Here is a 15,375-nt window from a genome sequence, read left to right as displayed (position 1 = left end):
ACGCTGAAGTTCCTGGGCGATCAGATTTTGCAACACGGTGTGTACCCGGACACAGACAAAATTAAAGCCATTGAGGCAATGAAAGTCCCCAAGGACAAGAAGGCAGTACTGCGATTCCTGGGAATGGTCAATTTTCTTGGCAAGTTCATCCTGAATTTGGCCACACACACAACGGCCCTATGCAACCTGGTGAAAAAATCAACTGCCTTTGAGTGGAAGGCGGAGCACCGAACAGAGTGGCTGGAGCTGAAAGCCAAGCTCACCCCTGCACCTGTCCTTGCATTCTTTAACCCAGACTGAGAGACCAAGATATCCACAGATGCGAGTCAGGATGGCATTAGGGTGGTGTTGCTTCAAAGAGACGGCACATCATCCTGGGTACCAGTAGCATACGCGTCACGGGCAATGACACCCACTGAGACCAGATATGCGCTGACCGAGAAGGAGTGTTTAGGTCTTCTCACCAGCATCCTCAAATTTCATGTCCCATGGTTCCAAAGATCTGCAGGCTGAGAATCAGCCTTCTCAGCCACATGAAGACCAAGGGCATAAACAGCACCCTCACATCGCGGGGCAGCCAATGATGCTGAAGCTCCCTATAATATTAAATAGGGCTTCATCTGTTTTGTTACTTATTTCCTACTTGATTACAATTTGTATCGCATAATGTCTTGTGCCTGTTTTAGTTAGACTGCATTTGAATATTTCCCACAATCTTTACTTGCAAGAATTGGCAGAGACAATTCAGGTATCATATTGACCATTTCCTGATACTCCATTATCTTTATTCTCTTATCTTTATCTTTTATAAGGCCTGCTTGGTGTTTCACATTTAATTCCATAATTTACCACAGATAGATGAAGAAATTCTTCATCTGTAAGCTGTTAATTCTCATCTATTAGCCTCACCTGTCTCCCAGTTCTTGATATATTATTTCCTGGTGTCTTTACCTCATTTTCAGGATCATGACCCTCCAATGACTGATGCACTCCCTGCATTTTCTTTTTGTTGTATTTTTATAGCAACTCATGTTTTGTTGTCTACTTTTTAAGTAGACTTTTAATAGTACTGCGTGTACTATTTAATTTTCTTTTTAAAACATTATCCTTTCTTTCCAAATCCATAAAGTTCTGGCAGCATCTGTGGAGAGAGAAAATAGAGTTAAATTCCGAGACTGTACGACTCTTCTTCAGAGCTCTGGAGAAAAGTCATCCAGACTCAAAATGTTATCTATGTTCTCTCTCTCCAGATGCTGCCCACCCTGCTGAGATTTCCCAGCATTTTCTGTTTTTATTTCAGAATCCTCAGTATTTTCTTGTGTGCAGAAACGTTGTTGTTTTAATTTATTCTTCCTCCTCCCGCTTCACCCTTCCTAGAAATAAACCAATTCCACATTATACCACTGCAGTCCCTAAACTGTAGCACAGTCTATCACTGAAACACTTAGAGATGATAAACGTTTGATATACTGGTAAAAAGTTACTTTAATTGAAAAATCATCATATCTATTCAAATTATTTCAGTGAAAGCAGCTGATGAATTAAATTATAGTTTCTAATATGGTAATGATTTTATATCTTCCAGAGCTGGAACTTCGGAGAGCTTTCATAGAATGTGGTAAGAGCTTTGTGCTAAAATGTTCACAAACTACAATGAATGTTGGTTTTGGAATGATTACAAGTTTACTAAAATACATTTACATTTTTTTATCTTTTATGATCAGTTATTTATAAATATTGACAACAAAGCTAATACATTGTATGTCTTTTTGTTTTGAAACACTCACTCAAACTTATAGTTCAATTTGACCACAAATTACAGGGGAACAAATTAGTCACTCAAATCTTCTTTACATAATTTGGCGTTAGTTTGTTTCTACCCATGATTACAAAATTAAAATTACAGATTTTACATGATTGCAGAAACTTAATATAGATTTAACAGGTTAAGAAGGAAGAATATTTTTTTTAAATTAAGAAAAATTTTATTACGCTAATCCCAGCAGCACATACATGTTCCAACAATATCTAGTATCAGAATGCTCAAATATGTTTCCAGTAATTAGTCAGACAATCACCAGCTCCTGTTAGTGTCAGATTCTCATTCTGATGTGTGTTGTGATCCTGCCTCTTTACTGCAGTGAAAATCACTGGATGTATTTTCCAGATGAACCGGGTTACAATGTTTCTCGTGTAGTCTAGGTCATTTATTATTATTGTTTATGTGCTATTTGAAGAATTTTTTATCACAAATATGAATTACTGAAAAAATAGCCTTAATTCAAGGCACTTTAAAATTAAAGTTTATTTGAAAGATGTCTTTACTGATGAAATGATATTTCAAGGAACGTCAAAAAACATGATAATCCGGAGATAGGTCTATTTAAATTTGTGTTTTTTTCAATTAATACATGAATTCAGTACATATATTTTATTACTTTTTTTTTATTATATAATTTTTATTGGAATTTTTTACAGAAAATATAAAACATAATGACAAACAACGAAATGCAACAAAATAACCCATAATAACTGTAACACCCCCCAGGCCGTATCAACGCATGTATCACATCCCCCCACCCCCCCCAACCCCAATGAACAACAAAAGAACTTAAAAATAAATTAAAATTAAATAAACAAACATAGTCATCGTCCCCCCCCCCCCTTTTCCCTCCCTCTTCCCCCCCCCTTTCCCTCCCCCTCCCCCCCTCCCCCCCCGGGTTGCTGCTGCTACTGTCCCCGTACCCTATCGTTGAGCCAGAAAGTCGAGAAAAGGTTGCCACCGCCTAAAGAACCCTTGTACCGACCCTCTCAGGGCGAATTTGACCTTCTCTAGCTTAATGAAACCCGCCATGTCATTGATCCAGGTCTCCACGCTTGGGGGCCTCGCATCCTTCCATTGTAGCAAGATCCTTCGCCGGGCTACTGGGACGCAAAGGCCAGCACACCGGCCTCTTTCGCCTCCTGCACTCCCGGCTCCACCCCAACCCCAAAAATCGCGAGTCCCCATCCTGGCTTGACCCTGGATCCCACCACCCTTGACACCGTCCTTGCCACCCCCTTCCAGAACTCCTCCAGTGCCGGGCATGCCCAGAACATATGGGCATGGTTCGCTGGACTCCCCGAGCACCTGACACACCTGTCTTCACCCGCAAAGAACCTACTCATCCTCGTCCCAGTCATGTGGGCCCGGTGCAGCACCTCGAATTGGATGAGGCTAAGCCGCGCACATGAGGAGGAAGAATTAACCCTCTCCAGGGCATCAGCCCATGTCCCGTCTTGATCTGTTCCCCCAGTTCCCCCTCCCACTTAGCTTTCAGCTCCTCTACTGACGCCTCCTCCGCCTCCTGCATAACGTTGTAGATATCAGATATCTTCCCCTCTCTGACCCAGACCCCCGAAAGCACCATGTCGCTCACCCCCCTCACGGGAAGCGAAGGGAATCCCTCCACCTGCCGCCTAGCAAATGCCTTTACCTGCAGATACCTGAACATGTTCCCTGGGGGGAGCCCAAATTTCTCCTCCAACTCCCCCAGGCTCGCAAACCTCCCATCCATAAACAGGTCCCTCAGCTGTCTGATGCCCGCTCTGTGCCAACCCTGGAACCCCCCATCAATGTTCCCCGGGACTAACCTATGGTTCCCCCTTAACGGAGCCTCCATCGAGCCCTTCACTTCTCCCCTATGTCGCCTCCACTGCCCCCAAATCTTGAGGGTAGCCGCCACCACCGGACTCGTGGTATACCTCGTAGGAGGGAGCGGCCACGGCGCCGTTACCAGGGCCCCCAGGCTTGTATCTCCACAGGACGCCCTCTCCATCCGTTTCCATGCTGCCCCCTCCCCCTCCATTACCCACTTGCGCACCATCGACACATTGGCCGCCCAATAATACCCCGAGAGATTGGGTAACGCCAGCCCCCCCCATCTCTACCCCGCTCCAAGAAGACCCTCTTCACCCTCGGGGTCCCATGCGCCCAAACAAAGCTCATAATGCTGCTAGTCACCCTTCTAAAAAAGGCCCTAGGGATAAAGATGGGCAAACACTGAAAAAGGAACAAGAACCTCGGGAGAACCGTCATTTTGACGGACTTCACTCTACCCGCCAACGATAGCGGCACCATGTCCCACCTTTTAAATTCCTCCTCCATCTGCTCCACCAGCTTGGTAAAATTAAGCTTATGGAGAGTCCCCCAACTCCTGGCCACCTGCACCCAGGTATCTGAAACTCTTCACTGCCCTCTTAAATGGGAGTCTCACAATTCCCTCCTCCTGATCACCCGGGTGTACTACAAATTATATTTTGTTACTTTTTAATGCAAATTATACATTCTACCAAAGGCATGTTGCAATTTTCCAGTATTTTTTTTAAATGCCGAATTTTCATCCCATATCTATAGTAGTTTTTATTATTGGCAACTTTTTTTTAAAAAAAAGACACTTCAGGTAAAAAGGTTGTCAACCACTCTGTGAAAAATCGTTACCAGATTGAAATATTGTCTGTCTATAAAAATATAAACCGGCAAAAGTCAGCAGTTTCAGAGCAGGAGAGGAAAGAAAGGTGAGAAATAGGGAGATAAAAGTGTTGATAACAGACTGAGAAAAAGTTTGTTTTTACAAAGTGAGATGAGGAGAAGGCCGAGAGAGGTGGCCGTTTAGGGGGAGGGGCCAAGGGGGAGTGTGTTGGGGGAAGGGAGGCTGATCCGATGAGGCGAGGTTGGAGAACAACTATGGCAAGGGATGTGGTGTCGGAGCTGGGGAATATAAACGAGGAGTTTAGGGACTACTACAAGGAGCTGTACAGGGCGGACTTGGAGGACAAAGAGTGGGATGTGGGACGGTTCTGAAATGAACTGGAGTTTCCAGCACGGTAGCATAGTGGTGAGCACAGCTACTTCACAGCTCCAGGGTCCCAGGTTCGATTCCCAGCTGGGTCACTGTCTGTGTGGAGTCTGCACGTTCTCCCAGTCTCTGCATGGGTTTCCTCTGGGTGCTCCGGTTTCCTCCAAAGACGTGCAGGTTAGGTGGATTGGCCATGCTAAATTGCCCTTAGTGTCCAAAAAAATGTTAAGTGGGTTTATTAGGTTATGGGGAAAGGGGAGTTACGTGGGCTTCAGTAGGGTGCTCTTTGTGAGGGCCGGTGCAGAATCGATGGGCTGAATGGCCTCCTTCTGTACTGTAAATTCTATGAAATTCTATGATTCCAGAGTTAGAGGAAGAGAAGAGGCTGGCGCGATAGGAGCCCCTGGGGCTGAGGGAGATAGTGGACAGGAGAAGGGTCAAGAAGTCAGGAAAGGCCCCAGGGCCCAATGGCTACCCAGCAGAATTTTATGAGGAGTTTGTGATGGACCTGGCACCACATCTCTTGGGGGCATTTAATGAGGCATTGTAGAGGGGGTAGTTGCCGGAGATAGTGACACAGGCAACGATCACCTTAATACCATAAAAGAGGAAGGACCTGTTGGAATATGGGTTGTATAGGCCCATATCACTGTTAAATACAGACGTGAAAGTGCTGGCTAAGTTGGTGGTGGGAAGGATGGAAGGGTGTGTCGCGGGGGTGGTTGTGGAGGACAAAACAGGCTTTGTAAAGGGCAGGCAGCTTTCTAGCAATATAAGGAGGCTGGTAAATATGATTATGACCCCATCGAGAGCTCAGGTGCCGGAGGTAGTGATGTCCATGGATGCGGAGAAGGCATTCGATCGGGTGGAATGGTGGTACCTGTTTGAGACCCTGGGAAGGTTTGGGTTTGGGCCGAAGTTTGTGGCATGGGTGCGCCTGCTTTATGTGGCACCGAGGCCAAGTGTGTGGACCAATGACATGGGTGCCCGCTGTCGCCACTGCTGTTCGTGCTGGCTATTGAGCCTCTGGCAATCTCTCTTAGGGGTTGGCAGAGTGGCGAGGGATTACGAGGGGACGAAGGGAGCATCGGATGTCGGACTATGAGGACGACCTACAATTATATGACTTGGACCCGGTGGAGAGCATGGAGAGGATCATGGGCTTGTTGGGGAAGCTTGGGACGTTCTCGGGGTATAAGTTGAATTTAGGGAAAAGCGAAGTGTTCCCGGTGAATGTGTTGGGTCAGCAAGCCGATTTGGGGGGGGTGCCATTTCAGGTGGCCAGTGACAGGTTTAGAAACCTGGGGATTGAGGTAGCGAGGGAATGGGCGATGCTTCACAAATGGAATTTGGAGGAAGTAAGGGAGGATCTCAAGAGGTGGGACAAGCTGCACTTGACTTTGGCAGGGAGGGTCCAAGTGGTGAAGATGAACATTCTGCCGAGGTTCCTGTTCATATTCCAGACACTCCCAATCTTTATACCGAACGGTTTCTTTTTAAAACTGGATACAATTATTTCACACTTTGTATGGGCAGGGAAGGTTAAGACAACCTTGTTACAGAAGCAGAGGCAGCAGGGGGGGTTGGCATTGTTGAACCTGCTACATTACTATTAGGCGGCAAACATGGAGAAGGTGAGGCGATGGTGGGAAGGAGAGGGGGTGGAATGGGTTAGGATGGAGGAGGAATCCTGTAAAGAGTCCAGCTTAAGGGCTACAATGATGGCGGAGTGATGATGGTGTCAAGCAGATACTCAGAGAGTCCTGTGGTGCAGTCCATGTTGAAGATCTGGAACCAGCTGAGGAGTAATTTTAGGACAGAGGGGATGTCAGTGTTAATGCCGTTGTGTGAAAATCACGCTTTTGGGGACTTCCGGTTGCGGCTATGCGGAGCTAAGCCACACGTTCGGCAGCTCCCGCTTTAATAGGACTTGTGGGCTCTTTTAAGGGCCCCAAATGGCGCTGATTCAACGATTCCCGGTGGATAAAGGTGTTTGGAGCAAAACCCCCCGGGATATATGGTGCGGACTCGAAGTGGGGCGAGGAGAAAAATGGCAGCAGCTCCCCTGGAAAAGCGGGGGAAGGTGGACAAAATGGCGGCCGGTGGAGCCCCTGAGGAGTGAAGGCAGTGGGCGGAGGAGCAGCAGGCGGCCCTTCTGCGCTATTTCACAGAGCTGAAAGGGGAGTTGTTGGAATCCCTGAAGGTGACGACGAGTAAGCTGCTGGAGACCCAGACAACCCAGGGTGCAGCTATACTGGAGTTGCAGCAGCAGGCCTCTGAGCGCGAGGAGGAGGTTTCGGCCCTCGTGGGGAAGGTGGAGATACATGAGGCGCTTCATAAAAAGTGGCAAGATCGGTTCGAGGAGATGGAGCTTCGGTCACGGAGGAAGAACCTGCGGATCCTGGGCCTCGAGGAGGGGCTGGAGGGGTTGGACCTGCCGGCCTATGTGGCCGTGATGTTGAACTCGCTGGTGGGGCAGGATCCTTCCATCTGCCCCTGGAGCTGGAGGGGGCCCATAGAGTACTGGCCAGGCGGCCGAAGGCGAATGAACCCCTACGGGCGGTGCTGGTGCGGTTCCATCGGTTCAGTGACCGGGAGTGTGTTCTCCGATGGGCCAGGAAGGTGAGTAGGAAGTGGGAGAAGCCGGGTTTAACCGGACAAAGGCGGTGCTCCACGGAAAGCAGGTGAAGTTCGGCATCCTGCCGCCTGCGCACCTGTGGGTCACCTACAAGGACCGGCATCACTATTTTGAGTCCCCGGAGGAAGCGTGGGCCTTTGTGCAGGCTGAAAAGTTGGACTCAAACTAGAGATTGGGGGCTGTGGGAGTTTCTCTATTTTTGTATCATTTTTTATGCGGGTTATTCCGTTTGTTTCTGTTTTTTCTCTCGCTTTCGGACGATGTGGGCTATGGGTTTGTGTTCTAAGGGGGGTACTGGGGTTTGTGGTTGATCTGTGTCTTTGTTTGTACGGAGTTGGCGGTTGGGTTGGGACTGCGGTTTGGGAGCTGCGTTGGTGGGGTGGAGCAGTGTGAAAGCGCGGGCTTTTCTCTGGTTTCCCGCGCTGCGGGACGAGGGGGTGGAGCTGGTGGTGAGGGGTGTGGTTATTAGGCCGGGTTTCCCGCGCTGAAGCGGTGCCAAGGAGCTGGTGCAGGGGAGGAGGGGGGACCTCATATCGGGAGGGGTCGGAGTTAGAGCGGGAGCTGCCTGGGTCAGCAGAAGTTAGTTGGCTCACGGGAGTACAGTGGAGGAAGAGTCACGGCTAGGAGGGGCCTTGGGGGGGGGGGGAGGGGGGGCAGGGGGGGGGGGGGGGGGGGGGTGTGGGGAATACCGGGTTGCTGCTGGATTGGCCAGGGAGGAGTTGGTGCGGGTCGGGGGGTCGGGGTGAGGTTCTATCGCCGTGGGAAACGGGCCGAATGGGTGATGGCCAGGGGCGAGCAGTCGATGGGTTATGGCTGGTCGAAGGGGGAGGGGGACGGGGTGCCCCCTGATCTGGCTGATTACGTGGAACGTGAGGAGGTTGAATGGGCCAGTTAAGCGGGCGCGGGTGTTTTTGCATCTAAAGGGGCTGAAGGCGGACGTGGCCATGCTTCAGGAGACCCACCTGAAGGTGGCAGACCAGGTCCGTCTGAGGAAGGGGTGGGTGGGGCAGGTTTTCCACTCAGGGCTCGACTCGAAGAACCGGGGGGGTGGCGAATCTGGTGGGGAAGAGGGTGGCGTTTGAGGCATCTGAGGTTGTGGCTGATAGTGGCGGCAGATATGTGATGGTGAGCGGTAAGCTGCAGGGGGAGAGGGTGGTGTTGGTTAATGTGTACGCCCCAAATTGGGATGATGCTGGTTTCATGAGGCGTATGTTGGGCCGCATTCCTGGCCTGGAGGTGGGGGGCTTGATCATGGGGGGGGGGGACTTCAATACGGTGCTGGATCCCCTACTGGATCGTTCTAGTTCAAGGACAGGCAGGAGGCCAGCGGAGGCCAAGGTATTGAGGGGGTTTATGGACCAGATGGGAGGAGTGGATCCCTGGAGGTTCGGAAGGCCGAGGGCTCGGGAGTACTCCTTTTTCTCCCATGTGCACAGGGTTTATTCCCGTATTGATTTCTTTGTTTTGAGTAGTGGACTGGTCCCGAGGGTGGAGGAGGCCGAGTATTCGGCTATTGCGATTTCGGACCATGATCCGCGTTGGGTGGATGTGGAGATGGGGGAGGTGCGGGACCAGCACCCGCTTTGGCGTCTGGACGTGGGGTTGTTGGCTGATGAGCAGGTGTGTAGGAGGGTTCGGGGATGTATCGAGAGGTACCTCGAGGTCAATGATACTGGGGAGGTCCAGGTGGGGATGGTGTGGGAGGCTCTGAAGGCAGTGATTAGGGGGGAGCTGATCTCCATCCGAGCCCATAGGGAGAGGGAGAGACTGGTGGAGGAGCTGTTGAGTGTGGATAGGAGGTACGCGGAGGCCCCAGAGGAGGGATTGCTGGGGCAGCGGCGTAGCTTGCAGGCCAAGTTTGATTTATTGACCATCAGAAAGGCGGAGACACAGTGGAGGAAGGCGCAGGGAGCGGTCTATGAGTATGGAGAGAAGGCGAGCAGGATGCTGGTGCATCAGCTTCGCAAGCGGGACGCGGCTAGGGAGATTGGTGGAGTGAAGGATAGGGATGGGAATGTGGTGCGGCAGGGGGCAGAGGTCAATGAGGTCTTTAGGGACTTTTATAGGGAACTGTACCGGTCGGAGCCGCCGGCGGTGGGAGGGGGAATGGAGAGTTTTTGGACAGGCTCCGATTTCCAAGGGTGTAGGAGGAGCAGGTGGAGGGACTGGGGGTGCCGATCGAGTTGGAGGAGCTGGTCAGTGGGATTGGCCACATGCAGTCGGGGAAGGCGCCAGGACCGGATGGGTTCCCGGTTGAATTTTATAAGAAATACGCGGACCTGTTGGGCCCCCTGTTGGTTAGGACCTTCAACGAGGCATGGGAGGGGGGGTGTTCTGCCCCCGACGATGTCTCGGGTGCTAATCTCCCTGATCCTGAAGCGTGATAAGGACCCCTTGCAGTGCGGATCATACAGGCCAATTTCACTGCTGAATGTAGACGCCAAGTTTCTGGCGAAGATCTTGGCCACTAGAATAGAGGACTGGGTGCCGGGGGTGGTACATGAAGATCAGACGGGTTTTATGAAGGGGAGGCAGCTGAACACTAACGTGCGAAGGCTGCTAAATGTGATAATGATGCCGGCAGTAGAAGGAGGCGGAGATTGTGGTGGCATTGGACGCTGAGAAGGCCTTTGACAGGGTTGAGTGGGGGTACTTGTGGGAGGTGTTGGAGAGGTTCGGGTTTGGGGTTTATTAAATGGGTGAGGTTGCTGTACGAGGCCCCGATGGCGAGTGTAGCGACAAATGGGAGGAGGTCCGAGTCCTTTAGGCTCCACCGTGGGACGAGGCAGGGGTGCCCCCTGTCCCCCTTGCTTTTCGCGCTGGCAATTGTGCCTCTTGCCATGGCTCTCAGGGAGTCGAGGAGGTGGAGGGGTTTGGTGCGAGGTGGGGAGGAGCACCGAGTGTCACTGTATGCGGACGACTTGCTGTTGTATGTGGCGGACCCGGTGGGGGGAATGCCGGAGGTGATGGAAATTCTTGCTGAGTTCGGGAGTTTCTCGGGATATAAATTGAACCTGGGCAAGAGTGATCTGTTTGTTGTACACCTGGGAGATCAGGAGGAGGGGATTGGTAGGGTCCCGCTAAAGAGGGCAGTGAGGAGTTTTAGGTACCTGGGGGTTCAGGTGGCTAGGAGCTGGGGGACTCTGCACAAGCTCAATTTTACTAGGTTGGTGGAGCAGATGGAGGAGGAATTTAAAAGGTGGGACATGCTGCCGCTGTCGTTGGCGGGTAGAGTACAGTCCGTTAAAATGACGGTGCTCCCGAGGTTTTTGTTTTTGTTTCAGTGCCTTCCCATTTTCGTTCCGAGGGCCTTTTTTAGGAGGGTGAATAGCAGCATTCTGGGATTTGTTTGGGTGCATGGGACTCCGAGGGTAAGGAGGGTCTTTTTGGAGCGGGGCAGGGATAGAGGGGGGGCTGGCGCTGCCCAACCTCTCTGGGTACTATTGGGCAGCTAACGTCTCGATGGTACATAAGTGGGTAATGGATGGGGAGGGGGCAGCATGGAAACGGATGGAGATGGCGTCCTGTAGAGGCACGAGCCTGAAGGCACTGGTAACGGCGCCACTGCCGCTCCCTCCAATGAGGTACACTACGAGCCCGGTGGTGGCGGCTACCCTCAAAATTTGGGGGCAGTGGAGGCGACACAGGGGGGAAGTGGGAGGCTCGGTGGAGGCCCCGCTGAGGGGGAACACCGGTTTGTCCCAGGGAACATGGATGGCGGGTTCCTGGGGTGGCACAGGGCGGGCATTAGGAAGTTGGGAGACCTGTTTATTGACGGGAGGTTCGCGAGCCTTGGTGAACTGGAGGAGAAAGTTTGAGCTCCCCCCGGGGAATATGTTTAGGTACCTTCAGGTCAAGGCGTTTGCTAGGCGACAGGTGGAGGGGTTCCCTTTGCTGCCCCCGCGGGGGGTAAGGGATAGGGTGCTTTCGGGGGTGTGGGTCGGGGATGGGAAGGTGTCTGACATCTACCAGGTAATGCAGGAGGTGGGGGAGGCGTCGGTAGAGGAGCTGAAGGCTAAGTGGGAGGTGGAGCTGGGGGAGCAGATTGAGGAGGGGACATGGGCGGACGACCTGGAGAGGGTGAACTCCTCCTCTTCATGTGCGAGGCTTAGTCTCATCCAGTTTAAGGTGCTGCATCGGGCCCACATGTCCGGATCTAGGATGAGTAGGTTCTTGGGGGCGAAGACAGGTGCGTCAGGTGTTCGGGGAGTCCAGCGAACCATGCCCATATGTTCTGGGCATGCCCGGCACTGGAGGAGTTCTGGAAGGGGGTGGCGAGGACGGTGTCGAGGGTGGTGGGATCCAGGGTCAAGCCAGGTTGGGGACTCGCGATATTTGGGGTTGGGGTGGAGCCGGGAGTGCAGGAGGCGAAAGAGGCCGATGTTTTGGCCTTTGCGTCCCTAGTAGCCCGGCGGAGGATCTTGCTGCAGTGGAAGGATGCGAGACCTCCGAGCGTGGAGACCTGGATTAATGACATGGCGGGATTCATTCAGCTGGAGAGGTTTAATTCGCCCTGAGGGGGTCGGTACAAGGGTTCTTTAGGCGGTGGCAACCTTTCCTCGACTTTCTGACTCAACGATGAGGTACTAGGTCAGCAACAGCAGCAACCCGGAGGGGGGGGGGGGGGGGGGGGGGGGTGGTTTAGCGGGATAGTGTTTAAGTTAATTTGCTTATTGTTAATTAATTTTGTTGTTTATTGGGTTTGGGGGGGTTTGTTATATGCGTTGTTACGGGTGCCGGAGGGTGTTTATTATTATTATTATTGTTATTATTGTTCTGTTGATATATATTTTTCAAAAAATTCCAATAAAAATTATTTTAAAAAAAAAGAAAATCACGCTTTTGGACTGGGGGGATAGATGGCACGTATAGGAAATGGAAGGAAGTGGGGCTGGTTAGGGTGAAGGTTTGTATCTGGCAGAGGGATTTGTCAGTACAGAGGTACTGAAGGTACCCGAGAGGAAGTGAGTTTAGGTACCTGCAGGTAAGGGACCTTGCGCGGAAGGTTTGAAAAGAGTTCCCCAGGTTGCCGAGATATACCCTGCTGGAGTGACTGTTACTTCCGGATGTGGAAGGGGAGGGCAGGAGAGGAGACATATATAGGTGGCTGGGAGAGCAGGGAGGTGCTGTTGGTGAAGATTAAGGAGAAGTGGAAAGGGGAGCTGGGTGGGGAGATAAACTGGTGAATATGGAGTGAGGCGCTATGAAAGGTAAATGTGACCTCCTCGTGCGCAAGGATGCGCCTAATACAGTTCAAGGTCGAACACAGGGTACATGTGGCTCGGGCAAGAATGGGTGGATTCATTCAGAGGATGGTAGACAAGTGTGAGAAGTGTAGCGTGGACCAGCGAATCACGCACATATGTCCTGGTGCTGCGAAATGTTGGAGAGTTTCTGGGTGGGAGTGTTTGCTGCCTTAAAAAGGATAGTAGGGGAGGAGGTGGGAACCGGAGCTGATGGAGGGGAGGTCCGTCAATGTCATGGCCTTCACCTCTCTGATTGCCCGATGCCAAATTTTATTGGAGTGGCGGTCAGCAACGCCACCGGGGGTAGCGGCCTGGCTGGGTGAACTGTATGACTTTCTTCAGCTGGAAAAGGTCAAATACGAGTTAAGGGGTTCAGCGGAGGGTTTCGAGGCAAGGTGGTTTGACCATGTTTGTTCATCGCGGGGGTATTGAGGTGGGGGGAGGAAGGATGAAAAGGGGAAAAATTTGTACAAACTGTATAGTTGTGTGTTGGGAAGTTTGGTTCCCGAATTGTTTATGTGTTGTAACTTTTCATAAACGTTGGAATAAAACACATTCGAAAAAACAGAAACTTAAAACTTCTTGGCTTCAGATTTTACAACAGGATATCCAAAGAAACATTAGAAAATGGACAAGACCTGCTGCTTGCTTCATCTGTACTTTTAAGGGCTACACTTGCACAACTATTTCCTGCCAACCCCCATCACTGCAGTGACAGGTCTAATCTGGACTGCATTTTCACTCCAATTTTAGGAATCCTTTAAGGATTAGGTCAGCTGAATTCTGCCCAGATTCTGATACCCACAATACAGACAGATCCTCACAATCCCAAATATTACCAGACACTAACTGTTCCCAACTCCCTGAAACTTCCTCAGTCCAACAAGTGATCCATTTGCTATTATAAGGTTTCGGAGCTGCCTGTCAGATGAATTGGAAATCACAGCCTGGAGTTGGGAACTTTTACGAGGTAAGTTGAAAAGGTCTTCCCCATGTGAGACAGTATTGGAGGGCATGGAGAATGGCTGTGGGGCATGAGTTGGTAATTGGAAGATGTGAGGGACCAAGGTGAGTGAGGGGGTCTGAGAGGTGAGTGCTAGAGGGCCTCACTGCCTTTATAACTGGGATGAAGTTCCAGAGAACCAAGGCAGGTATTCTACCAGCCCGCCTCAGCATATGCCCACCCACATGAAGCAACCCATGTCCAAATGCAGCAAGATCTGGACAATATCCAAGCTTGGGCTGACAAGTGACAAGTAACATTCACGCCATAAACGTGCCAGGCATGACGAGAGGATCTAACCATCGACCCTTGACATTCAATGGCATTCCCATCGCTATATCTCACATTATCAACAACATAGGGGTTACCATTGACCAGAAACTGAACTGGACTAGCCAGATAAATACTCTGGCTACAGAGGCGAGGATTTCTGCAGCAGGAAGCTCACCCCCTGACTCCCCAAAGCCTTTCAAACATCTACAAGGCACAAGTCAGGAGTGTGATGGAATATGCTCCACAAGCCTTGATCAGTGGAACTCTCACAACACTCCAGAAGCTCAACATCATCCTGGAAAAAGCAGCTCGCTTGCTTGGCACCCCTTGCACAAACCTTCAGTCCCTGTACCACCGATGGACAGTGGCAGCCGTGTGCACCATCTACAAGATGCACTGCAGGAACTAACCAAGGTTCCTCAAACAGAATCCTCCAAACCCACGACGACTACCAGCGAGATGGACAAAGGAAGAAGGCAGAGGAACCTCGCCAGCTGGAGGTTCCTCTCCAATTAACACACCAACCTGACTTGGAAATATATCGGCCATTCCTTCATTGTCACTGGGTCCAAATCCTGGAGCTCCCTCCCTAACAGCACTATGGGTGTACCTACACCTCAGGCACTGCAATGGTAGATGGCAGCTCACCACCACCTTCTCCAAGGCAACTAGGGATGGGCAACAAATGTCAGCGGCGCTCACATCCTGTAAATAAATAAAAAGGACCAAGGATCAGCTCTTCCAGGTTGGCAGGCCTGACTCCATCCCACAATTTCACCCCTTCCCTCACCCACTTCCTCCCCCCCTCCCCTGCAAAAAAACTCTGGATTGATAATCACACAACTTTTGTTTCTTTTTATTGAGGTGGGTCTGGAAGTTTCCTAACTGCCTTTGTAATAAAATTCTAGTTCTTAGCTTCTACCTTGCAATGGGTGATGCCACAGGGGTATGAAGAGGTAGCCATTATGGGTGAGATCTTCCAGCTGTTCATGCCAGCGGGATCTTCCAGTGCCGTCGATGGCACACTCCCGGGTTTCCCGGCGGTGTGAGGTTGATTCAATGGAAAATCCCATTGACAGAGACGAGACCAGAGGATCCCACCGTCGGCCAATGGGGGGCCGCTTCCTGACACCGAGGAACACACTGTGGGAAGGCCAGAGAATCTGACCCCATATTTAAAAATGTCTGTAAAACACATCCTGTAGAATTATCAATACATGAAATCACTCCGATTTCTCCCGTCTAATTGGTTATTTCTGTTTCAGAGTGGAAGAGAATTTGTGACTATGAAGGTAAGATCTTAATATTTTAACACAGGAAAGAAAGAATAAACTCAAAAACTGACAACCTCAAAGAAAATTACACATGAAATAGGAC

The 15,375-nt window shown here is 50.8% G+C and overlaps 1 protein-coding gene across 1 annotated transcript in view; it reads left to right on the top strand.

Annotated features, from left to right (window-relative positions):
* LOC119976631 (butyrophilin subfamily 3 member A2-like) overlaps positions 1-15,319 on the top strand; it is a 103,329-nt gene extending 88,010 nt beyond the window's left edge. The window contains exons 7-8 of the mRNA XM_038817267.1: positions 1,586-1,618; positions 15,264-15,319. Of these exons, the coding sequence (XP_038673195.1) occupies positions 1,586-1,618; positions 15,264-15,310 (80 nt within the window). The 3' untranslated portion in view covers positions 15,311-15,319. The remainder of the gene's footprint in view (positions 1-1,585; positions 1,619-15,263) is intronic.
* Positions 15,320-15,375: the final 56 nt, after the last annotated feature.

The sequence above is a fragment of the Scyliorhinus canicula genome, chromosome 13 (genome assembly GCF_902713615.1).
Source record: "Scyliorhinus canicula chromosome 13, sScyCan1.1, whole genome shotgun sequence".
Lineage (NCBI taxonomy): Eukaryota > Metazoa > Chordata > Chondrichthyes > Carcharhiniformes > Scyliorhinidae > Scyliorhinus > Scyliorhinus canicula.
Note: the sequence above shows the minus strand (reverse complement) of the source record. Positions and strands in the feature narration are given on the sequence as shown.